Raw genomic sequence first — 25,562 nt, 5'->3', positions numbered from 1 at the left:
TGTTTAGTTTTTCTAGGTTGGAAAACAAGAAAATATGTCCGTTATCTTATCAAGGATCTTGCAACTTCTACGTGTTCCTTTTCAAAGTCAGTCTGAGTTGCACGTTACGAATAACACGTTATAAATAGCAAGTTAGAATATGTAATGAACTTCCATAGAATACATTTTTGTTAAGTAATGCTTAAAAGCGCTGTTGAGTTCCCTGTGTCTGCATGACACAACTCAGTGCGGGTTTCATTGGCTGTCCTGAAGGTGACAGAGATGAGCATGTAGCACCTTGGGCTGTGTGAAAAGGGGCACGTATGACAAAGATATCATGGAATCACAGAGTGGGAAAGGTTGGAAGGACCACAGTGGATCATGTGGTCCAACCTCCCTGCTCAAGCAGGGTCACCCTAGAGCAAAGGATTGTCTCCAGTGAGGGAGACTCCACAGCCTCTCTGGGCAATCTGTTCCAGTGCACAGTCACTTGCACAGTAAAGAAGTTCTTCTTCATGTTCAAGTGGAATTTCCTGTGCATCAGTTTCTGCCCATTGCCTCTTGTCCTATTGCTTGGCACCACTGAGAAGAGCCTGGCTCCAACCTCTTTATGTGGAAATGACCATTTTCTTCCATTTCAAAAATATAGCCATTAATTTCTCCTTGTTATTATTTTCTTGGTAAGAAACATCTTATACTACATTTTATGATATTTTCCTCTTAAACTACACGGCTACATGTCAGTTTTAAGACAACAGAATAGGATTTCAGCAAGCTTTTAAAAATGCTGGTGACAACAGATTCCACCATGACTGAGAGTAAGAGCCACCCCAGGATATACCATTTGATGGTAGGCAATAATTGCAAAGACAGAGGGAATTAAAAAAAATTAAACAGAAATTTTGTGATAATCGCCTTCTTGCAAGACTGGGTTTTTTAGAAATTTTTAAGATTAATGCTTCAGGACTTAATCTTCCAAGAGACTCAGAACTCACACTTGCCATTAGGATTGTGGCTTATATTTATTTCAGTTATCAGTTGTATACTTTCAGAGCAATTAGTTTTTCTTCTTTTTACTTGCAGAGCAGCTCCAAACTAATAGAAATTAGGGCGTTCATTTTCTGGCTCACACACTAAGATGGGATTGTCAGTAACTGTGTTCCTCATCTGGAATGTTTGCATTAACAGTGCCAGATGAGTTATGAGGGTTGGAATTTTTTTTAATTGAAAATCTCGGTAAATATGGATTCCAAATAGCCAAGTGTTTCTCATTGTGTGTCTTTGACATAAAAATTTTTTACCTGGGTTCTTTTACAGATTTGCCTTGCTATTTCTTGAATCACATTTCTTATTTTCGCTTTGTCATTTAGGAGATATCCCAATATATTGACTTTCTGTTTACCTGAGAAGATTTTTTGTGTTGTAAATTGTTTCAACTGCCTGGTAGATATTATTGCCATTTAGCACTTTTTTTTTCAGTGATTTATCTTAAATTATTTCTCCACACTCTTTGGTAAATCAATCTAATTGTCTAGCATGTCATTGGACTTTGTCTTATTTCTTTTTAAACTATTAGAGTTATATTCATCCTAACAACTTTATAAATCTGATGCAAATCCAAATACTGGCCAGCTGTCATTCTGTTCATATACTTTGGATCTGCTGTTTAGGTGTAAAGTAGTTACTGAAAAGTTAAATATACTCTAACTCAGGCATACTTAGCAAAAACAGAAGGCATCCTATTGTCATGTGGGAAAGAAATTTAAGTTACACAATATTAGCTTCTTTAATATCCATAAATGTGCAGAATAAACCAAGTATGATACTGGCTTATTCTTTGTGTTTCCTGAAAGTCATGCTGGAATTGACAGAACAAGAATAATAGAGTCTACTGTTTCCACCTGTTTTCAAGTCTAGAGCTAGTTTTAGGACCACACTCTAATATGATTAAATCTTCAGTTCCTAACACAGACACCTAATGCAGTAATTTGTGCAGGAGGGAGGGATTGGGAGTGGAAGTCCTTCAAATGCTGCAACCCAGTCCATCCACAGCTCTGTGCTGCTCAGCTCTTTGTGAGCAGATGGCAAGCACATCAAGCCTGAGATACAGGCAATGATGAAAAAGATTCACAGCCCCCAGAGCTCACCAGAAACTCATTCCGGGTCCTGCTCTCCATTTCTCATTGAACACACAGGACAAGGGGCATAGTCAACACACTCATACTGGATAAATTTATCTGGATAGGCTTAGCCATTAAAGTGTGAACATGAGTTCCTACTGTTCAAGAGGTAAAAGGGAAAGCAAGAAAAGTAGCTTGTTGTCTCATGGTCCCCTATCTTACAAGTTGATGTTATCATTAAGAAGTTAATGATGCTTGTGGTAGTGATTTTGTGATCTGGACTTCCACTATAAGATCTTGTTAGAGATGATACATTGCCTTCATACATACATACATATATATATTTGAATATGTATATATATGTGTATATATATATATAGAGAGAGAGAGAGAGAGACCAGCATGAAGACTACTTTACTAACAAAGAAGTAGTATAAATTGTATTAATTATAGAAAAAGCTAGGTGTTTGAAGACTTATAAGTTTCAAGTCCTAACTTGCTTAACCTTTAATTGGGTATAATTAAGGCCTAGTACCTCCTGTCTTTATTTAGCAAATAGGTAGAAATTTGTTTTGAAAAAAACCTCAGTCAACACTGATGCTGTCCTTTCCATAGTATAAAGACCCGTTCTGCTGACAAGACAGTCATGTAAGCTGCAATTCCTGCTCATTTGTTTCTGAGCCAACAGTATCCAGACTGTAGCAATAGCAGCTGCATATCTTCCCTGGCACAGAATGATTTAGGGTGGAGAGCAGATTCTTTCCCTTCCAAATCACTTCAGAAAATTCTTGGCAGGAAGCCAGCTGATTTGTTTTGTTCAAGTAAGGAGGCTTGATTTATCAGCACAGAAAAAGTATTCATGCACTGTACTGAATTGTTTTAATTCAGTTTCTGTGTCACAGACCAGCTGAATTTGTTATTCTTCTGCTCCCAAAATTTTTTTAAAATGCAATTACTAAAAAGTATAGAAAAAATCTGAAAATTTGTAACAATGTAGTTGTATTTCTTTCTCCATTGCAGTTTTTGAAAGTTTATGATGCAGTTTGTGATATGAGCATGAACTGGAAAGCATTGACCACAGATTAGACTGGGAAATGCAAATTAAGTACTCCAACACAAAAGCAGTGCAAGGAAGCAACTACACCTGGCAAAATAAAACTGCAATCCAGAAATATTCAGTTTCTTTTTTAATTTCTAGTTAAATTTTCTAAATTCCTACTAAATTACTTCTAAAGAAAACTATGAATGTATTTTTTAAGTAATAATATAAGGTCCTCTGATATTCCCAATACAACAAATACTAAAAACTTCCCAATTTTGCATTAAATGAGTATGCAATGTTCTGGGATATAACCCTTTGATGACATTTACCATTTAAGAACTGTGGTTTTAGCTATAAAAAAACCATAAATTTTTCTATTTTTTATGTATGAATGCATGTGCAATTGTACATATTAAAGAGAGCTATGTTATATCTCAGTTCTTAAAACCTTGATATGTTAATGTTTTCCATAAGTCTGAGGTGTTGACAACAGATATATTTTATTTTTCTGTCTACTCAGCAGGCAATGGATTGTATTTCTGTATCATATTACTGGAGGAACAGTCAACTGAAGACTGCGATTTGCTGTTGTGCAACCTGAAATTGAGTAGTCATGCAGAAAGTCAAGGTATGGCCTATTTCAAAGATAAAAGGGCAAATTCTTTGAATGAATTAGGAAGGCAAAATGTTGATACGGCTTTCAAAATCCTTCCTTTTTCTTCAGCAGAATTAATCTTGTCCTGCTACAATCTGGTTTCAACTGTTCGCTCTATTTTTAGTTACTGATCTTAGCCAGGTCCTCAAATAGCTCAGAGCTGGTGTTGTTTGTGTCTGATGTAAAACTGATACAGACAGGGTTGGTATTTTCATTCATGTTTCATAATCTTTCCTAGTGCATACATAAAGACAGTGTCTTTGGTGTGCTGGGAGGAGATATTTGTATTGCTGTGGAGTAGATCAGAGGCCCATTGTTTGACACTTACAGTGCTCCTCATTTGACCATAAAGGAATAAATGAAAACTTTTCATTGAAACTGGAGTTACTTATGGGCTAAGCATTGGCCTCCATGATCCTTGTGGGTCCCTTCCAATTTGGCATATTCTGTGATCCTGTGATTTACATTTAGTTGCAGAGTGGTGTTACAGTTAGAGTCAAGAAGCTCCCTCTTAGGATTTGTTAAGGGAAGTCTCAGACTTTCTCTCTTATTAGTGTATTAACTCCTTCATACAGTCTTGCATGCCATGAAAAAGACCATAAGTGTGAGATAGTAGTGGTTCAATTTGCCCTTTGAGAAAACCATTAATTCAAAATAAGCCATTAAAGAGCTTTTCAAATGTCATTGATACGAAGCTTGCTTCCACAAAAGAGAAAGAATATGTACATGAGACCTTGCAGGAAGCTTTTATTGATCAATTAAATTAAAATAGGAGAGTGAGGAACAAATCTACCAACAAAACTATGAATATTACCATGAATATTTCCTTATGAAGTACTCATATCTCTAATTACAAGACTTTTTTCTTACACTGGTATGTATAAGGAGGCTCATTAATACAATTTAAAACTTGTGGTAAGAGCTAACTTTTGAAAACATATTTTTCTTATATTCTAAGAAATGATGCATCTTTTCAGGCATTATAAATTCTCAGATTTAGAAAATTGGAATGTAGTTGTTAATTTTGGTTCTGTGTCTCTGAGAAATACATTCAGCAATCCATACAATATTCCTGCATTCTTGTTCCTTTAACTTCACATAGGCATAAAATACTCCAAAATGAAACTGGTTGTTGAATGCAAGCACGTTCATCTTTACCTGTAGAAAAGATAAAACACGTGTTATGAAAAAATATCAAAAAAAATAAAAGTGATTTTTTATGGTAGCTTTTCTGATCAAGATTTCTATGTAACTTTGCAACAGTGACTATATTTAGCAGTCTCTTGAGTATACATGTAATTGGAATGTCATCTGTGGATTAATTTTGGACATAGACTACAGTAACATTACAGGAAATAAAGGATAGTGGTGAAATACCTTTTTCAGTAGACTACTCAAAAGAAATGTCATTAAGTGGATAATATGAGATGGCTTTTGGATAGTCTCTTGGGTTTGACAACCCTATAAGTCGTCTTCAGAAGAATGTCCTAGGATTAATTTTATTTAAAAAGGTAAATCCTTCTATTTTGGCTCAGCCATATGTTGGCAGCCATAGAAAATCCATATTCTTGAATACAAAGCTGAATGATGCAGTATAGTATAATCAAAAGCCTAGTAACTCATTCTTGTTTTAAATATTATTTCAGGCAGATAACTTTCATTTTGTTATTTTAAGGTTAGAAGCTCTTACCTCATGTTCAAAAAATGCATCTTCCAGTGTCTTTTCTCCGCTGCCACTCCCTACACCTTCAAACACAGCCTTGTATTCCTAAAAGCATAGACAACCACTCCATGGAAATAAGGTACTTTTGCATTCTGTGCAGCACAGATACCTTACATTACTTTATGAATTAATCTATGTTAAGTAATCTTTCTGTATAGAACTCATGTATAGATTACAGTTCTTCATAAATCAAAAGTTAAAAGCATATAATCAGCAAAAGAAAGAAATTCAGATTTGTTCTTCTATTTCTTACTGTCATTTCCTACAATTTAAAGTAATTTACTGAAGGCACTAAGGGAGACTTATTGTAGAATGACACACGACCTTTCACTCCTTTGAACAAAGAGCACTGAACTTCTTGTACAAATTGTACAAATAGCCAGAGCTGTAAATGGAGCCAAAACGATGAACTCTGATCCTCACATGGCTGTTCATTTTATTTCCAGTAGTCAGCTGGATTTGCTTTACCTGCATTAATATTGTCCCCAAATCCATTAGTCTGATATGACATCCTAGAACATCCTGTGCAGATATATTTGATTTGATTTCTTATGTGTTACATTTCTGTGTAATTTCCTCCTCTGTGCGTTTGGTTTGTTGTTCCAGTAAAGTAGGAGTGCAGTACATGTCTACTACAATGGTTTCCAAGTTCATCTAAATATCCCACCGTGGCATGAATAGTCTTGTTTTGTACCAAATTGACATGGTGACTCATGATTCAAATGTTCTTTTCATGTACAACTGTATATCAGATGTGCAGCTCCATCTTTTTGGGGTTTTTATGGAAAAAAACAGTTGATGAGACAACATTTTGTTTTGTGTACCTACTTAGGGGTAGCACAAATGTTATAGACAGAGTACAACAATTAATTCATAGATCAAGTGTTGCAGGTTGATTAATCTTTAGTAGCAGTACTGTTTGCATCAATATTAACAACTTCATCTACTTCTTTGAGTCAATTAGTAATTTAGAGAAAACTTTTCAGAAGGGAATTTTTACGGTACAATAGCAATAAATCAGCTTTGCACAATGTTAAGTGTTTGGCCTGCTCACTTTAAAATGACTCATGCCTATGTTCCAAAATCTTGGAGGCAGCAGCTGTGAAGTGAAACTCAATTTGGGGAGGGTTAATGGAGTAGGAAGACTTTTATTTATTAGGATGGGATTTGGTCTTATTTAAACATCACTGTAAGGGGATCTCTGTATTGCATGAAGGTAATAATATATCTAATGTCTTCATATCAAAGACCTTTGATTCCATATACATCTTGATGGGAACTTTAATATCTTTGCTGATTTTTTTCTTGCTCAAAAATGCTTTTAATTTAAGTGAATACTCTTTAAAATTTTGCTGACATCAAGAGATGTTAAGTATTTGTGTTTTGGCTCTTGGTTTTATTAAATTAGTTTACGTACTGCATAGTATTCTGCAACACGCTTCACTTGCTCGTAGTCATCTGCATTGGCCAACAGGTGTAAGCCTTCTGGATAAAGTTTTCCACAGGTTGGATACAGCTTCTCTCGGTCATCTTTACTCAACTCAGTGCCAAATGAATTAATGGTGATGATGAAGGCACGTCTGTCTGCCTCAAACTTAATATGCAAAACAAAGAATAAAGAGGTATTATTAGACATCTCATTCTAAATTGTGGATATTTTGTGGTTTTTTAGTAAGTTATACTATGAAAATTAAAAAAAAAATGGACTTGAGAACATTGGAAGCCTACTTTATTTTAGAAACCGTAAATCCTTCTTTGTAAGTATATGTTAAATTTTAACTAGAAAATCAAACAGGGTTTTGCAATCATAGCTTTTATTCTGTGATTTTTGTACTAAAAATATCATCACTGCTGCTTACTCATTTCCCTGCTTAGTTACCCCGATGTTGACAACAAAAAATCTCCTCACACCCTTGTGTATGAAATAATACTCCTATAAATAATAATAGTACAGGAAAGGACTGAGAATCAATAGTGCTGTTCTAGGGTAACTCAAGGTGCTGTTGATAGTAAAGGTTGAATGAAAATCCTGAAAAAAAATAGTTTCTGAATGCACATATTTAAAATGCTAATTTAATACGGTGGAGGAAGCTTTCACTCGCTAAGTTAAAGTTTTAAGTGTTTCAAATACCAGTTAATTTTTAATACATAGAATCAAAGGCTATATTTCTTCTGCCAAGATTAGGTGCCAGTAGTATCTGTATTTTCAGTGCAGCAGTAAACCGAAAGTCATTCCAATGTCTAGATCTCACATTGTTCTTTTGTACAAGGCAAAATTTCACTTGCTGTTCTTACAGTATGAATTAAAAATGCAATAGTAAATAAAAATAACCTTACTCAGTTCTATCTGATTTAATTTTTTTCTTCTGTCTTGAGAACTAAATTGACTATGGTTTTATTTCTTTCCTTTATTTCTTACCTTCATGTTGTAAGAACAGCAGATTCCTTGCTAATTGCAGGGATTATGCAGGGAAAATCTTCCAAGTATATACAGCATATGCATATTTTAGGCGTCTTACAAAATTTCTTATGCTATGAATATTTGAACTATTTTAAGCAGAAACGTACTCTTTTCTGTTGAATAATAAGGCTGCAGTTACAACACAAATCTACCACTTTAGCCATTAAACACATATTCACAGATCTACTCCTGTGTACTGGCTCACACAATTACAGGAACCAGCCACCCTCTGGCACTGACTTTGGAGTGAGTAAAATGAGTAAACAATAGAGAAGAAAATAAGGGCACTTGAAAAGATTTCTAGCTAATGAATAACAGGGCCAAATTTCACTTGCCTTTTTAATACAATCAGGCATATCAGTCCTGGTGAAACTGTTTTAGAAGGACAAATGCTTTCTTGTTTAACTCAATAAAGTCATGTAGAATATAGGGTCTAGATTTGTAATTTTCTTTGGTTAAAAAACATTCTAGATGCAACTACTAGCAGGTTTGGGTTCTGCTTCAGGTGGCTCCCAGTTTGAGAAAATTTGCAGGATCATTCAGGTCCATACAGACCTCTCAATTCAAATTATTAGCATGTGAGGTTTTCCATAGTGAGTGAGGCCATGAGGCAGTTACTTGGCAACTTGCTGAAGGTAGAGGTGAAGTCAGAGGATGACCATTTACAAGGTGGTTTAGTTTCCATATGGGAGACAGAAGTAGCATGTCTGCTAGTTCAGAATTAGCACGGGGCCCTGATAACAGACACAGCACTGGCTGCAGTGCAGTCCTGCAGTTTCTTGACAGATTCAGGGTTAAACCTGCAATGTGTGTTATCCAAGGCGGAAGAGAGATAGTCAGTACTCTTAATGTGGAAGGTTGGTATCATGACTGGTAGTCAAGGAGTTGGGGAGCTAAATGCCTCAACCTCATTCTGATAAAGTCAGGTTGGTAGTCTTACATATAAGATTACAAAATAAATAGCAAGTATTCTTTTGAATAATTAAACTTCAGCTTTTTGTGAATCCAACCATTAGCAATCTGCTCTGTGTGTGTCTTCAGATTATTAAAATGTTATAGAAAAGGAAATCTTCCATAGAAAAGTTTATCCTCCTGGCTGATTGACATTAGATAGGGATTTTAAAGAAGCTTATCATAGACTAAATTGTTACCACTGGTATAAAGATAGTTTTGCAACATGCTTAAACTAATGTTGGTGGGTAATCTGCTCTAAGCATGAATTTCTAGCTAAAAATGAACTTTCTGAAAAATCTGAATCAACTGCAGGAAATATTTTTATCTCTGCCAGCCAATCTCTTGATTTCTATTTTTCAGAAAAGAATAGACAAAATTCTTAATTTCTGTACAATTTAACTTGATTAGGAATACTTTGTTTAGAGTGTAAACTGAAACATTGTGACCTGGTTAAATAAAATATGAAATTACAATCCCTTTAAGGATATTATTTTGTAAAATGTGATTCAGAAACCATTCTTCCTTCAGGAATGAACTGCCATGGTTATTATCTTTCTCCTAAATGCAAACTTTCATTGTGATGTCATCAGAGCTCAGTGAATTTTGTTCAGCTTCCAGGGTGTAAATTTTGCTCATCCAGAAAAAAAAGACTCCTGGAAGCAAGTGGGTGATTTGGCTTTCAACCTCTGCAAAGAATTGTGATAGAGCACGTGGGGGAAAAAAAAAAGAAAGAAAAAAAAGGAAGCTGAATGCTGAGAACTCAATTTTAGAAATTTCTGCATCTTTTGTTACAGTAAGAGAGACAAAAATATCATTCATTATGATGCAAATATGCTTTAGGGAGAAGGACATTAAGAATTTTGTATGTTATGGAAAAAAAATATTAAACTTTTCTGAGTTGAGAGAAAAATATAACATAGAATGCTGGACTTTTTTATATGACACTAGTTCCAAAGGTCACTCAATTCTAACTTCAACCACTGATTTTAATAGAAGAGTAGACAAACATAACAGTGCCATGAAACTTAAAGATTATTGATTAGTAAATATACAGTAATGCTAGACTTTAGCTATCCCAAATTTAATTTTAAGCTGTAGGAAGTGTAAGAATAATAGACTTCTTTAGTTTTTCTACATAATGCAGAAAAATGTTAAAGGGCAAAAGTTTGAGATTAGTGAACCATTTATTCTGTTCTACTCTTTATTATAGAAAAATATTAACTGAGACTGGCTCCTCCCTAGTAATGATCTGGCTGTTTCTCTAGTCAAGAAGTAAAAGTCAACCTAGAACATATTATATCTTAGAAAAACAAGTATATTTAGAGGAGAAGTAAACATTTGACAGAGAGCTTCGTAAATGGAGAGAGAAAGAACAGGAAAAACAAAATAAGATAAATATAACAACATTGTGGAGTACTTTAATGTATAAAGACCAAATTTTTCTTACCTCGAGAATAGGTCTCATTATTTCTGCTGTAGTGCCACCTTGTTTTTCACAAAACTTATAAAATGCCTCAAGATAAGACTTCATGAAAAAAGAAAAGAAATATTTTAAATACTGCTTAAGACCTGGACTAGGTTAGCACATAGTCCTGAACCTCATTTTTAAATACTTCTGTTAACTCTGATAATTCCACCTATGAGTTCACATTCAAGTATGTGCTTAATTACTTAGTTGAAAGTTGAAATATTAAAATGCAAATGTCTCGTTATTAAAATTTGAGTTCAAATGTTTTTCAAAAACTGTAACAGGACAAATATTATGATTTACTTGATCTCTAAAGAAGGAACTCTTTGGGCTCCATGGAGTTTCCACTACATAATAAGCAGATGGCTGAAGGGAACTCTTCATTTATAGTGTGTGGAGGAGGGGATTTGGGCATATGCCACGGCTGTTAGGCCAGCAGTACGAGGATACACAAATTAATCCCCACTGCTCTACCCTAAACCCTGGATTAGGAGAGAACAGCAGACGAAGCTCCTGTAATACTGGTCAGCAGAGCCCTCTGATCTATTAAGGATTCTGGCATCTGCACCCATTTCAAACTACCTGTGCAGGAAGGACAGTAAATATCTCAGAGATGCTGTTCCTCCCGCCTCTCCATCCCCCAATACTGTTTTAGGGTTGTCAAAATGTATTTGCTGCAACTTCACACAATCTTTTTAGAAGAAGCTGTCACTAAGTATGCAATTAAGTGAATTTTAAGTAGAGACATCTCAAGGGGGATCTACTGCATGGAATTATAGTAGAAGTGAAGCATAATTGATCACACTGACAGGTGAAGCAGAGGAGAAAGGATATATTAATAATTTAGATGTTTTTGCAGAATGATCCCCCTAATACTTAGATGAGCAAGAAGAAAAATAAAAAATAGATTTAATAAATGTAAATATGTTAATGTGAATATCCACACAGGATATAAGAATAAAACATACATGTTATCAAATTGAAAAAAAGTGTCTAGTTTAGTAGAACTGTGAAAGAATTAAAATACATGAAAAAAATTTAAATACTTGGGTATAATTGATGCTGTTTTGAATGAGAGAAGTAGCAAAATGTTTAAGAATAAAGAATTGGCTTGGGAATTTATAAATATCATTTGTAAGACAAACAAAAGATTTTTTTTCTTTCCCCCTAATACAATCAGATCACTGTAAGAATATACTTCCTGCAATCTGGGGCATCCACTGTGAAAGAATGATAACAAAGAATTTGGAGAAAATGTGCCAGGAGGAACCATCAGTGGAATGTATAGTCTTTAAAGAGAGCAAAGACTAGTGACCTGTGTGCTAATATTTGTAAAGTATTTTGAAAATGCAAATCACGTTGGATGCATATCCTTACAACATTGTGCTGTAGCACTACTAAAGAGGATTTTAAAAGGAAGAAAATAATACAAAATCCTTAAGTAAAAATCATGTTAGCTAGACCCAAAACAATTAGACCTTTTCAAATCAAATCTTCCTTATATAAATAAAAATAAATGTTAACCAAAAGCCTGTCTAGGCTCACTTAGGAGCTAACGTTCTGTGGCATTTGGTGGATAACTGGGTTATTCATAAGCAAATGGATCTGGAAATTAGCCTGACATCTAAAGCATTTTCATTAATGAGATATTAAATTAGAATTTGGATGCAGAACTAAAATTGGAAAACTCCCCAAAGAGTGGAGTAGAAATGAAAGGAGCTGGATTTGATTCCTGGACTTGAAATCAACCAGATGATCTCAGACAGCTTGCTTTATCTCACCATACTTCTGTTTCCCCCTCCATAAAACAGGATCCTGACCTTTTCTGAGAGGCTTTGAGAAATCCCGAATATTATTGTTATGTTGCAAAAACTTGCCTTGTAGAGTTTGTTGCGCATTATTTCAATGTTCATTTCGTCCAGGTCATTTTCAGACAAGCAGTCTTGAAAGAAAGCAGCTGAAAGCAGAGTTTACAATATTGCAGTATAAATCTGCATGCTGATAATATGCATCTCCTGTCTATTGCTCACCAGTGTGTGAACAAGAATCTGAGGTTTCTCTTGTACAAGAAAGGCTGATATAACAGAGGGGAAGAGAAATTCTCTTGATTTCCCCTTATCCTCCTACTCCTTCCTATTTTAATCAGAATCAATCAGTGCCACAGCCAGAGTCCACGTCTCCAAAGAGAATCAGATGGGAATGCTAATGAAAGCCCTAATCTTCTTTGAAGTATATGGTTTGAGTATTATGGAGATTTTTTAATGAGGGACATGAAAAAGAATTTTTGTCTTAAATCATGTAGGTGTTCTTCAGTTGTTAAGGAGAATCCTCTTTCCTATTTTCCTTCTTCTTCTTTGAGTATGTCTGTAGTGGGGGAAAGGCAACAGGTTGCAATTGGTAAAGGGCACAAACTTTGACCTTGACCATCTGTGCTTCCGGCTGCTGCACAAAACTGACTAGAGAGAAAGCTTTTGAACAGGAAGACAGTTGGACAAAGTTCATTTGTGCAACTGGACTGTTTAAAAATACTGTATTCATAACCAACAAAAGTGTGCCAAACTCTCACTGTTCCTGAGCTACGCCAGTGGGACAAAGTAGTGCTGCATGTCAGTGTTGTCTCAGACTGTGTCAATGGAAGATGGTATTTAAGGAGAGCAGGTGAGCCTGGTCACGTTCTGTGGTCTTCTCCCTTCCTACTCTTGCAGCATCCAGATTTTGGATGGAGAACATCAGAAGGTGTGGCCCTGAGAGTTCCCATTATTATCTCCTCGTAGAGCTATTCCCTGCAGACTGTTTTAAAGACCTAATACTTTTACAAACTTGTTTAGTAAAAAAAAAATTCCAGAAATTTACTACCAGCTGTGTTATTAAAAAAAAAAACACAAAAAAACCCAAAAAAACCACAAACAACAAGATGGTTTAGTTTACCTCTTTGGTCTTCTGAAGAATTTGGTAAGCAGCAGTTTGCAGCTTACTGTGGACAAACTACTGCCTTTAGGACTCTGTAAACCTTGTCCTTATCTCTTTGTCAGCCTTGTCCACTCCAAAAGCCTTTTAGTCTGTCCATGCATGGCAGCACTGTTCATTCTAGCTGTCCTACTCTGTCCCTTCTCTGATTTCACTGTACAGGTTGCTAGTGCCTGAGCACCGGTGGGGATGTGCTGCAGGGTGTCCTCTGTGAGGGAAAGCCAGGGCTGCCCATTGCTGGACACAGCCAGTTCCAAACAGGATCCACCACAGGGCACAGCTGAGCCTCTCAGCCAAGCAGGTGTATCTAATGGGGGCCTACCTGAAAAATGAATTCGGACTTTTTAGAGCATGATAGAACAAGAAGGTGTGGCTTCAAACTGAAAGACAGTAAGTTTAGATTAGATATTAGAAGAAATTCTTTACTGTGGGGGTGGTGAGATGCTGGAAGAGGTTGCCCAGAGAAGTTGTGGCTGCCCCACACCTGGAATTGTTTAAGGCCAGGTTGGATGGGGCTTTGAGCAGCTTAGGCTAGTGGAAAGGGTTGGAACTAGATGATCTTTCAGGTCCTTTCCAACCTAAACTGTTCTTTGATTTCACGTCTCTAAACTCCCCCCCACTCCTTGTGACACTCACTGCCTCTCTAGAGGGATGCAGTGTAACTTGTGGTGATAATTAAGGGGGAAAGGGAGAAGAGCCTGGAATGAAGGAGTGGAAAAGGCTGGAGGAAAGGTATTTTCCCTGAGTGTCTAAGTGTTTCATTCATTTCTGCTTGTTTCCTATTGTCTGGATCAATTATTAATTACATCACATATATATTATCAATAATAAATCAAGTTAATTTTCCCCGAGTTGAGTCTGCTTTGCCTGCAACAATACTTTTTAGGTGATCTTAACTTGTGCTGGGAGTAGGGTATGAGCAAGTGGCTGGGTGGAAATCTGTTTTCTCTCTGGGATCAACCTACCACACCCTCTTGAAAAGCAGAACCCAAAACCATTCATGGTCTGAAGATGAGGGCATATAAAGGTTTCATATACGTTTAGATCCATCCAGTTCCATCTGACCCTCAGTAGCCTTCACAGTAGTGCACAACAGCTTGTTAGTTTTTGTTCGTATTGGCTGCAGCAGCACATTGAGCAGAGTTTCATCTTGATTTCATAATGTGACATTCCCAAACTTTACTCTGTTTTACTTTTAAATTTAGTTCTTCAAAGTAGGACTTCTCTTTATGTTTGAACCATGCCCAAATCTCAAGAAGGAATCTGGGTTCTACCACAACTATCTGCTTGACCTTTAGTGAGGATATACTTTTAAACTGTAGATGTAGCTGTTGAAATAAAACCCTAGATGCTCTAAATCAGTGACTATTTCAGATATAAAAGACATACACTACCCTTCTTGAGTAGCATGTCTTCTTTGTGTCTGCTATCCAAGGTGGATATAGAAGCTGTTAATAAATGTTGCTAGAATATGTCCTGAACACCAATTCAGAAGTGCTTGATCCACACTTCATGTTTTGTGTTACCAAAACAACATATCCAGTAGGAAATATGTTATTCTTAAGAATACAGGATTAGTAGTTTCAAGAAGAAAGTAAGAAATAATTTAATGTTTCTACCTAATGGTGTGTCAACCAAAATTGCGTTGTAGAGCTCAGTGGGGTTTGAGGCAATGCTGACTGCTTCCATTTGCTCAAAGCTTCCCAGTGGATGGCACTTGGGAACAAGTTCAGCTATGGGTCGCTGATGTAATGTGCCAGTGATTAAAAGAATTACGTTGTCAATCATATAGCTGTATCTGTATTTGAAAGAAAAAGTAAAGAAAAGAAAATCTTTGTAATGACTTTTCACTTGAAAAAATACAAACCTAAGATTTTTGAAAATTGGCAATAATACTAAAAAGTATTATTAGTGTGTATGTTCACTCTGTATCAACAGTTCATCAAAAAACAACAGAAATTTTTAAACAACAAGTAACACCACAAGTAAATAGTAAGTAACACCACATTAGTTTTAAACAACATGACTGATTTGGAAAAGAGACTTTTTTAAAGCAGGACATACGGGACAGAGAAGTGCATGGTAATCTTTGCACTAAAACGTCAGAGTTCATGCGGCTGTCCAGTCTTAGGCCTTTCTTCTCACTCACCTTTAAATATCCTCCCATTAGGAAACTAAGGACAGATTCTCACATATTTCTTCTCTATCAGTAAAGTACTCTTTTCAGTAGAAGTTTTCTCTCATCTTACTAGTTTTATTGTCAAAGAGGCTGATAAGAGTTTTTGTCAGTGACTTGGAAATGGGAGTGCTATTCCATTGGGATATTTATGGCATTCCGCTAATCCATGTTGTTATACTGTTATAAAGCAGATCCCTGTTCTTAAAGTTGTTTAAGCCAGTTATTTACAACTTTGATCTGTTTATGATGGTATTGAGATCAGAGCTTTCTCTTCATCTTGCATCAAACAGCAGTTGAACTTTTAAAAATAGCTACTTGGATCTAAGTATCTTGCAATACGCAACATAAAATTCTGATTTTGATGTTCAAATAGTATAAAAAGTATGGTAGGTATGGGATGTGGTGTTGTTCCCCTTTTTAAAAAAGGTCTAGAGGAGGATGCTGAGGAATTAAATCACTGCCCTGTACATCATGAAATTGTTAATCTTGCATGAATCACCACCCCAAATTTCAGTTTTGCAAGTTCTCTAACTTAAAAGGTGTTTGAAAATTATAACCATTTCTTCTAATATCTACTACTACTCCTGCCACTGTACACATAAAGAATGTGATTCTGTTCTTTAAAATAAATAGTTGCAAAGACAATAGTTCTTCATATATATATATAAAGTATATTTATATACATATATAGATAGTAGTTATACATATACATGTATATGATGAACTTATATTTGCAAATAAAGTATGCAAATGTTGCAGTATCCAAGTAATTTCACTGGGTTTGAAACTTAATAGAAATTCCAACACATTGCATTTACACTATTTTAACTTTTAACTGCTTTTTTATTTTGAGTCTGCATGGTAATCTATGTGGTAATTTTACTTACGTGATAAAATTCAGAAAAGTGGCAAGTGGTTCAAAAGCATGGTTTCTAAAGTAATGAAATTCCGTGAGCAGTTTTGCTTTTAGTTTATCATCGATGGTGGAAATAGTGAGAGGCCCAGTTTCATTAGCCAAGAAGTTGCCATAGTCTGTAGTCTGTAGATGCAACTTCAGGTCTGGAATTAGATTCAGGGAAGATCATGAGAATAAACTGTTATTTTATCGTCTGCAAACCAAATTAAAAAAAATTAAATGTTAATTTCTTACATATTTTCATACTAAGCATCTGATCATACTCTATTGAAAAGGTTTTTGCATAAGTTTAATATATAGTGTAAAAGCAAAATTAATGCAAACTTGTACTGTCTTCTACCAGTAAGACTTACTGCATGCTACAGGAAAGAACAAATAATTTACACCTTTGTCAGAAATTTCACCAGCAGCTTTGCTTTTCAGCCATACCACACAGAGTGTGACTTACTACTGTCTCTAGTCCCTTCCTCATCAGGATTGTTCAATGTTTTGGTTTCGCTGATTTTGCACAATTAAAGTACATTAGTTGTTTTGTCTGCTGCACTCCTATGGACTGTTATGCATCAATAGGAATCATTCTTTAACTTTGTTAAGATCTTAAATTTTTGTATGAAACATTTAAATCTCAGGTAAGATTATAATCTTCTGTTATCAGACTGTTTGAAGAGAACACATCTCGCCTGGCTCACATTCTGGACTCCAAATGACTTCTGCAGTGGAACACTTGGGAGGGCAGAGTTACACTCTTAGCATTTCTGCTTTGGCTTTGTATGAATTATGACTGTGACTAGAAAATCCTAAGAAGCTGTTCCAGAAACTTGGGTTATTGTGACATACTCCATTTGAACTCTCAACCCTGGTGACTGAGGAAAATGAGTTGTTTAGACCACAAAGTTGAAAGAAGCTTTCATGATATCAGAGAATTTGCTTGACAAATTTTCGCTGCTATCCATTTTTCACCATGATGGAAAAGTAAGAATTTGAATCAGTTCTTAGTGTTCAAAGGAGTTTAACATTTCCTTTTAGAAAAGCTCCTGCTGCAATGCATAATTATGTTCAAATGCTACATAAAAAGTATTGTAAATTATAGATTGGGATATTGCTACATGATTTAGGCATTCATAATTATTAGATTTCCATCTAAAATCTGAAGTGATAGTTATGGAAAAGGACAACAACACTCCCACTGACTGAAATAAGAGTGTACCTGTAAGGGAAGTTAATTTGCAATTAGCAGGGTATGCATTTATCAGTACAGTAGCTACTTTTGCCTATTTCCCCATGCATTTCTTAGTATGCAATAAGGTTGCCTTCACCGAGACTTAAAGCAACTAGTACAATTGTGAATTCAAACTCCTACATCTAGAACTCTAGCTTAATGAGATAAATCTCAGAGTTGTCTATGCAAGTTGGCTGCCACTCAAGGTTGTTCAGAGCCCCATCCAAACTGACCATGAATGTTTCCAGCCTCTCTGGTGAACCTCTCCAGCATTTCACCACTCTTCTTGTAAACAATTTCTTCCTTATAACTAGTCTGAATCTATTCTCTTTAAGTTTATAACCATTACTTTGACCTATTACTACAGGCCCTACTAAAATGTTTGTCTCTATCTTTCTTGTAAACCCCCTTTAGGTACTGAAAGTCTGCAATAATGTCTCCCTGGAGCCTCCTCCAGGCTCAAAAATCCCAACTCTCTCGCTTTTACTCATAGAAGAGGTGCTCCAGCTCTTCAATCATCTTCAAGGCCCTTCTCTGGACTTGCTCCAACAGGTCCATATCCTTCCTATGTTGTGGACCACAGAGACAGATGCAGTACTCCAGGTGGTGTCTCACAAGGGCAGAGCTGAGGGGAAGAATCGCCTCCCTCAACCTGCTGGCCACGCTTCTTTTGATACAGCCCAGGACATAGTTGGTTTTTTGGGCTGTGAGCACACATTGTCAGCTCATGCCTGGCTCTTCACCCAACAGTATCCCCAAGTCCTTTTCCACAAGTCTGCTCCCAATTCCTTCATGCCCCAGCCTGTACTGATACAAGGGTTTGCCCTGACCTAGGTGCAGGGCCTTACTTTTGGCCTTGTTGAATCTCATGAGGTTCCCATGGGCCCAATCAGTGAGCTTTTCTAGGTCCCTATGGTGACATCCCATCCCTCAGGTGTGTCAACTGCACCACTCAGCTTGGTGTCATCTGCAAATTTGCTGATGGTGCGCTCAATCCCACTGTCTGTGTTATTGAAGGAGATTTTAAACACCACTGGTCCCAGTACGGACCCCTGAGGGACACCTCTTGTCATTGAGCTCCATCTAGACATTGAGCCATTGACCACCATTCTCTGGATGCAACCACTCAGCCATTTCTTATCCACCAAATAGTCTAACCATCAAAACCGTATCAAATCACATCAACACACTCTTGCATAGTACAGCCTTACTCAGCTAGCACTCTGGATCTGTTAGCATTTCTCTAGATCTTCCTTCAGTAGACTGAACTTATGCTAGCAGTGTAAATCAGTTGCTTCTTAAAACTATACAGGTGATCACAAAGCTTTACAAAAGAAGGCAGAGGTAACTGGTCTCTCAATAGTCAGAGTCAGATTCTTGGAAATCATCATAGTTTTGGCATAGGCTTCTGTGTAGGAAGAAGAAAGATAATCCAAATATAAACAAAAAAGAAACCTAGCTAACTAAAGAAAGAGAGAAAGATAAGCAAGATTAAGATATAAATAAAAACAGAGAGTTATACCCAGAAATTAGTCTAAATATGTAAGACCAAATTTTTAAAAAATCATTAATATTTTGATTTCACATCCACATTTCCTGTGAAAACTATTCATTTTTGCTTCCTCTTTTTTATTGCAAAGAATATAAAAATACTTGGCCTATAGTGAAATTAGATAATATTACTTATTACATGCAGAGAATTCCAACTTTCCTCAATTCTTTTTCAGATGAACCACAGATGAACCGCAGTGTGAACTGCTCATCTTAATTTATAGTTCTCTATTGTTGGCGTAAGTAAGACCTGGGGGACTATTTCAGTCAGATACTTTTGCTAGTAACATGACCTGGTGACCCAGCAGGATTAGATGGCTGAGCACTACAGTGGTTTCAGACATTCCTATCTACCAAAACTTTCTATTGATTATATCTTTTCCTTTTCTTAGGTCCTCTTGGAGACCTGCACTGTACTGGGTTTTTCAGCATGTCCACAAGATCCCTAGGAAAGAAAATTCCCATATTTTAGCTGTCAGTATGATTGTCATCCACCTGCATTGTGTGTTTCCTCACACAATTATATACAGGAAAATAATATGTAGGAAAATTATGACTTTAAATAATATGATTTTAAATCATATGATTTTACTCACAATTGAACAGCAACCAAACACAATTAAGAGTATGTGTAAAGGGAATTAATGCACAGAGGGAGACTAATTTTAGATGATGCAGTTAAGATAGGAATGATCCTGATCAGAAAGAAAGAGTATTGTGAGAACTTGAACAAAGTGTCAACTTGTTCAACTCTTGGCATCAAGTACATGGGAACTTGTCTAACTCCTCCCTTTGATAGCCAAATTGCCAACTAACTGCAGGTTTTTTTGAGTTACACTGTTATTTCAACCGCCACATGCTGGTGAGTTCTGGCTCTGGCAGAACTTATTTCAGTGATGTGTTGGAAGGAGAGGTGGAATGCTTGTCCTTCTATGACGTAGTCTCCTTTCTACAGAGCAGGAGTCTTTCCATCACACAAATAAGCAAGGTAGGAATAAAACACCTAATTTAACACACACTCATATTTCTACTTCAAAGTCTACCAGCAAGATTGCTCTGGGAATCTCATTCCTTTGAAACAGATAGGGCCAAACTAGTAGCAAGCTGCCCACAAGGTAGCTCCATGGAAATTATAGTAATTAAATCAAACCCAAAAGGATGTCTAAGATGAGCTGGAAGCCTGTCTGTATGGCCCTGAATTGAGAGGACACAGTGTAGCATAAGTCAGTTAGTAGTCTCTTTCTTTTCTTTCCATTTCACTGTTATGCTTGCTCTGTGATTATCAAGAAGATACAACAGAGTATATAATTAATCTACAGTTTTTCCTGTGGCTCTTCCATACTGACATTATGGTTTCCTTTCTAGAGATATCAAAACCACTTTGAAATTAAAAGTTCCTTTTATTCTATTTATAGGTTACTTTGAGTGATTTCGATTTTTTCCCCCCTACTTGTTTGTTTTAGCATATTTATAGTGGTTTTAACTAAGGCCATTTTTTGTGGTGTGGTGCTATGCCACAGAATACAGAATACGGTAAATTTATTACCTTTTAATGTGAAGACATGAAGTGATGGGGCTATTGGACACACATCATAGTACTACATCACAAATCACTGCTGAATCTTTTCAATGGAAACAAAAGACAATGTATGAAATTTAGAGGTCTGTGGTTTTGGTGTACTGTACACTCATGGTGCAAGTTCAATATTACAGCATCCAATATGTGCAGAGAAATAAGAGTGTTTAGTGTCACGTAGAAATCCAGTATTTCTCTTATTTACATTATAAATAATGCATTTGGTAGGCAACTGTTAGGAATCTGCTAGCTGTCTATAATAAGTAGAAAATATTACAATGGAGAAAAAGATGCAGCCGAATAGAGAAAAAAGCAAAGTGATAGTGGGTAGTAGAGATGTACTTGTAGAAGGTTTATGAAGGTTGCTGCCTCTGTTGCTGAAATAATTTACATTTTAAAATGGAATGAACACCAGAAAAAATAAGGTTCAAAAATAAAACTTTTTGTTCTTTCTATTATAAATCTTAGTTAGAAAAGGATTTTATCTCTCTGTTGTTATTTGTTGATCTGCTGAGTGCTTTTCATAATATTGAAGGTTTATATAGCTCAGAAATGTTTGAAAACTATTTCCTAGTGGTAATAATATTCTTGTAATGTGACTTAAAATTTAAATTTAGATAGTTTTTCTTAACTATTCTTATCATGAGCAAAGATTCTTCTGGGATGGGTGTAGATAATTCTTTTTTCTTGTGTATTTTTAAACCTTTGTATTTTCTTTTTATTCAGAAGTAACCAGGATTTTTTTTTCACTTCATGAAGCTTTGAACTCCTCTGGAGGGAGAAGTGAAGTGAGAGCAAGGTTTAATAATCCCACCATTCTTTCCTTTGTGCCTTTTACAGACGTTTACTAACTCTGTTAGCTTTTTCTGAAGTCTATACAATACAATATGAAGTCTAATACAATATCAAGAGTGTCTGTGACGTCTTAAAATTGTGTAGGTCACAACTGCTGGAACCTATAGGATACAGAAACTATTGTTTTTGTCCAGATGACATAAGGAATAGATTTCAGTTCTCAGAGTGATTTTATACATGTGTTCTCTGTGTCTGAACTGCCATTACATGAAATGGAGAGCTGATACAGGTCTCCAGGTTATCAGCTGAAGTAGGTACGTGCACTTGGACGATTCAATATTGCCTAGATCACGTTGACTGTACTGACAATCTCTTCTTTAACTATCAGAGGAATTTAATCCTGCTGACAGGTAAATATCTATGTGCATTTCTATGTGCAGTTGTTTTAATCTGCAAGATGAATCATAGCTTTCATTTTGGAGCCAGAGAAATGAACTTTATGTTCCTTTAGAAAGGAGATTTTTTTCTGTTGCATTTTTTTCCTGCCAAGTGTCTGGAGGTGTGTGATTCTTTGTACAAGTCTGTCTTCATCAGGTTGTAACCAGTCTTGGCCATGAAAAGCTGTTTTGGAAACCACTGTGTGTTCTCTTTATTACTGTGGCAAAGTCACCTTGGAAAGAGCTTTTTTTTTTTTTTTGTATTTTCTTAAGTTTTATCTCTGTGGAGTCTAGTTTTCTCTTACTGGTAAGCAATGTCTCTCACTACACTAAAACCCATGAAGTAATAAATTACTAAAATTATATCTTTTATAGAGAAACTCAGAACCAAATGGTAAGCTTTTAATAAGATTTTGGAAACTATTTTATCCAGCTGAAATGATATGAAACTTCAATATCTGAACTGTTCTATAGTATGGTTAAAATCTGTGAGAAGGTTACCCATCTCCATAAGAACTCCATGGATGAGATTTCCAAACCTTATCAGTAAACCAGAAAATCCCATCCTCTGTACTGCTTTACAAATCATAGTCTGTACACAAATCACAGTCTGTGGAAAGCTATTAACTTAAATATAAGAACAGTTCTTCAGAGCACATCAGGGTTATCTCTGGGTTTTCAGATAAGCTCTCAATACTTCAGTCTTTTATATTGCTTTCTTCGAATGTCTAAGCAAGAGCATTTCTTTCTAAATAAAATAAAACATCAGACTTACCTTCAAGCGTCTCACATTGTGCTAAATTGACATAGTCTGCACTTGTCAAGATCCCAGCTTTGAACCCTCGGACCAGACCCTCCAAGTAGCCATGGTCCACATTGAAATAAAACTCTGAGTATCCCGGCATGGAGAATAAAAGTTTAAATCTCTCTGCTGGATACTTGATGGTACTGAATATCTACCACCAACTGTTTCTCTCCTCTTTGGAAGGAGTGACAAATAGTCACTGATTTCCTGCCAGCCTATGATTGTGTTTTACCAACTGGTTTCTTCCTGTTTCTTGCTCATATTGTAGTTCCAGTTTAGTTGATGGAACAACAGCCAGCCAGAAAATCCAACCCCCTCCTGTCAGAGCCAGAAAATGAACCTATTATTTTTGAAAGAGAAGCCAAAAAGGAAGTACAGGTTTTAACTACTTCTTACAAGGATGCTCTGCACTGATTGAAGAACAAGAAGGCACATTAGAAAGCTTGAATAACATTTTTTTATTTCTTATATGTATTATAAACAGGAAGTTATCTATGAGCATCTTTTGGAAAAGTATTTCAGCACTAAAATAGAGGGCTGTGGCAGAACATAGTCTATTCAAGGAGCTTAGAGGGTTTTTTTAGTGTGCCTGCATACCTTTTGGTTTTTTACAATTTTGCTTGCTGGAAATTTTCTGCTCTTCATCTCTATAAAGAAATAAGTATACAAAGTATAAGAGCCTCCTAATACTTACTGTGAGCATTAGATCATGCACATAGGTGAAAAGTCTTTGAAGGGTTTGACTTTCATTGTCCTTGAAAGTCAGTATCCAGAATTTGCCTCAAAACCAGAGTTTGTCCAAGTTAAAATACTCTGGCTGTATTCAAATTTAGTGCTTTTTTAGATTTCTTGATTTTGATTCAATTGAAATTCAAAGTTGCTAAATCAATCATTTTTATACTGAACAATTAAGTCTTCTGCCTTTCAGATTTGGTGCCTTGAAGGTGGCAGCAAAAGTGGCTGTGCTTCTGTAATCAACACAGAAAGTCTATTTTTTCCCTCAATTCACTTGTGTAAGAAACACTTTTCTTCAAGCTTTACTGGAAGGCAAAGTCTTGTGTCACACCAGGTACTGTTTAAATAAGTAGTTAACTGAAGCTCGGGAAAGTTGCAGTGAGATGTCTGAAGGCTGCTTTATGGTTGGAGGGTTAACATCAGCAACACAAACTTCAACGGCTGCCTGCCATCTACATCTCAACACACAGACTCATTTTTCAATGTTTTGAACATGTTTTGTGTATTGTGTCAGCTGAAGACATGCACCATGGCTTCTCTATTGATCCCTTGTGCTGAAATGTGGCTTCAGCAAGAATTATGAATCAGCAGCCACTGAGACAAGGTTGTGACTATGAGACCTTCTAGCCTATCCTGTGAGGGGGAGAGACTGGTGAGAGCTTGGTACTCATCAGGTGATTCCAGTCTATACCACCTTGCTCCTGGTACAGGTAATAATAATTATTGTGTACAGTAAGAGCAATGTTTGATTTTAACCTCCAAAGATCTCCAAAGTGTGTGTTTCATAAACAAGGCTTTGCAGGCTACATGATGAGGCACAAGGTGCCTGCATATTTGCTGCCCAAACAGCCACCCACTCCATCTTCTAGGAAGGTCACTGGCTGGCTGGCTTCTTGGCTGGCTGGCCAGGGGCCTCCAATGGGCAAGAAGTGGCCATGAGCCACCTGGCAGCCAGACTGAGAGAGGGGAGATACTGCACCTTGAGAGTCAAATTAAAATTGTCTCAGGCTGGTTATTACTCCACCTGTAACCAATGGCAGGAGAAATAATGACAGCATTTAGATATTTTAACACATCACATGCTCAGATATTCAAACTCTAGTTACCTGAAGTTCAAGCAGGGCCTAGAGTATTGAAGTTTGCTCCTTGTAGGTTGGGTTTACAGTCTTAAGTTGGTCAATTCTTAGCACTGCAGAGTTAACCCAGTTAAAGAAGAATAAGAGAGATTAGGCCTATTAAACAACAGAAATAAAACATCTCCCTCCCCCACACAAACAATTTGGTTTTGTCTCCTAAGTCTGCATGTCATCAGTGCTCAAAACCTCCTCATGCAAGAAGTTTTCAGAAGAATTTTGTTGATGGTGTTTCAAAAGCCAGGGATATTCTTCAGGATACATGACCACTGTCAGTGCTTCCTTACTGACACATGAAGAAAACCCCATTTTAACTTAAACCTGCTCTTTTTTTGCTGCCACCATTTTTTTTCTAGCATGTTTTGCTTGACGGCCTCTGTTTTTCTTCTTTTTAAAGAAAAGAAATGGGGAGAGGTAATAATAATTATTGTGTACAGTAAGAGTAATGTTTGATTTTAACCTCCAAAGATCTCCAAAGTGTGTGTTTCATAAACAAATAGCGTCTCACAGCAGCTGAACTTGGACCTCCCCCAGCTGCAACCACAGCATATCAGAATGTGGCACATATCCAGCTGGTGGCAGTCCAAGGTTATGCTGCCGATAGCTTCCAAAGCTTCAGACAGCACAGCCAGTGCAGAAGTGGCTTTGCAAGAGACCTTAAATTTAGTAAGGTCATGTGAATACTGCCTGGCAGGTGCAAATACCACCACTGGTGATCCTTCAGTGAGAAAGTACCACCATGAATCAATAAATACTGACAGGACCACTGGAAGTATAATCACTCAGCAAAGTTTTTTAATGAAATTTGTGTCATTTTGAATGATTTCAGGAAATTGCAAAATCAGGA

General features: G+C 36.4%; 1 protein-coding gene across 1 annotated transcript; it reads right to left on the bottom strand.

Annotated features, from left to right (window-relative positions):
• Positions 1-4,526: 4,526 nt before the first annotated feature.
• On the bottom strand, positions 4,527-23,062 carry ATP6V0D2 (ATPase H+ transporting V0 subunit d2). The gene is made up of 8 exons (XM_027659176.1): positions 22,818-23,062; positions 16,436-16,607; positions 14,989-15,167; positions 12,280-12,359; positions 10,382-10,459; positions 6,937-7,113; positions 5,487-5,564; positions 4,527-4,954 (listed from the first exon to the last, which is right to left on the bottom strand). The coding sequence occupies exons 1-8, from the start codon at positions 22,945-22,947 to the stop codon at positions 4,793-4,795; spliced, it is 1,056 nt and encodes a 351-aa protein (XP_027514977.1). The 5' UTR covers positions 22,948-23,062; the 3' UTR covers positions 4,527-4,792.
• Positions 23,063-25,562: the final 2,500 nt, after the last annotated feature.

Source organism: Corapipo altera, unplaced genomic scaffold, assembly GCF_003945725.1.
Source record: "Corapipo altera isolate COAL_440 unplaced genomic scaffold, ASM394572v1 52, whole genome shotgun sequence".
NCBI lineage: Eukaryota > Metazoa > Chordata > Aves > Passeriformes > Pipridae > Corapipo > Corapipo altera.
The sequence above is the reverse complement of the archived record's forward strand: the minus strand, read 5'-3'. Positions and strand labels throughout refer to the sequence as shown.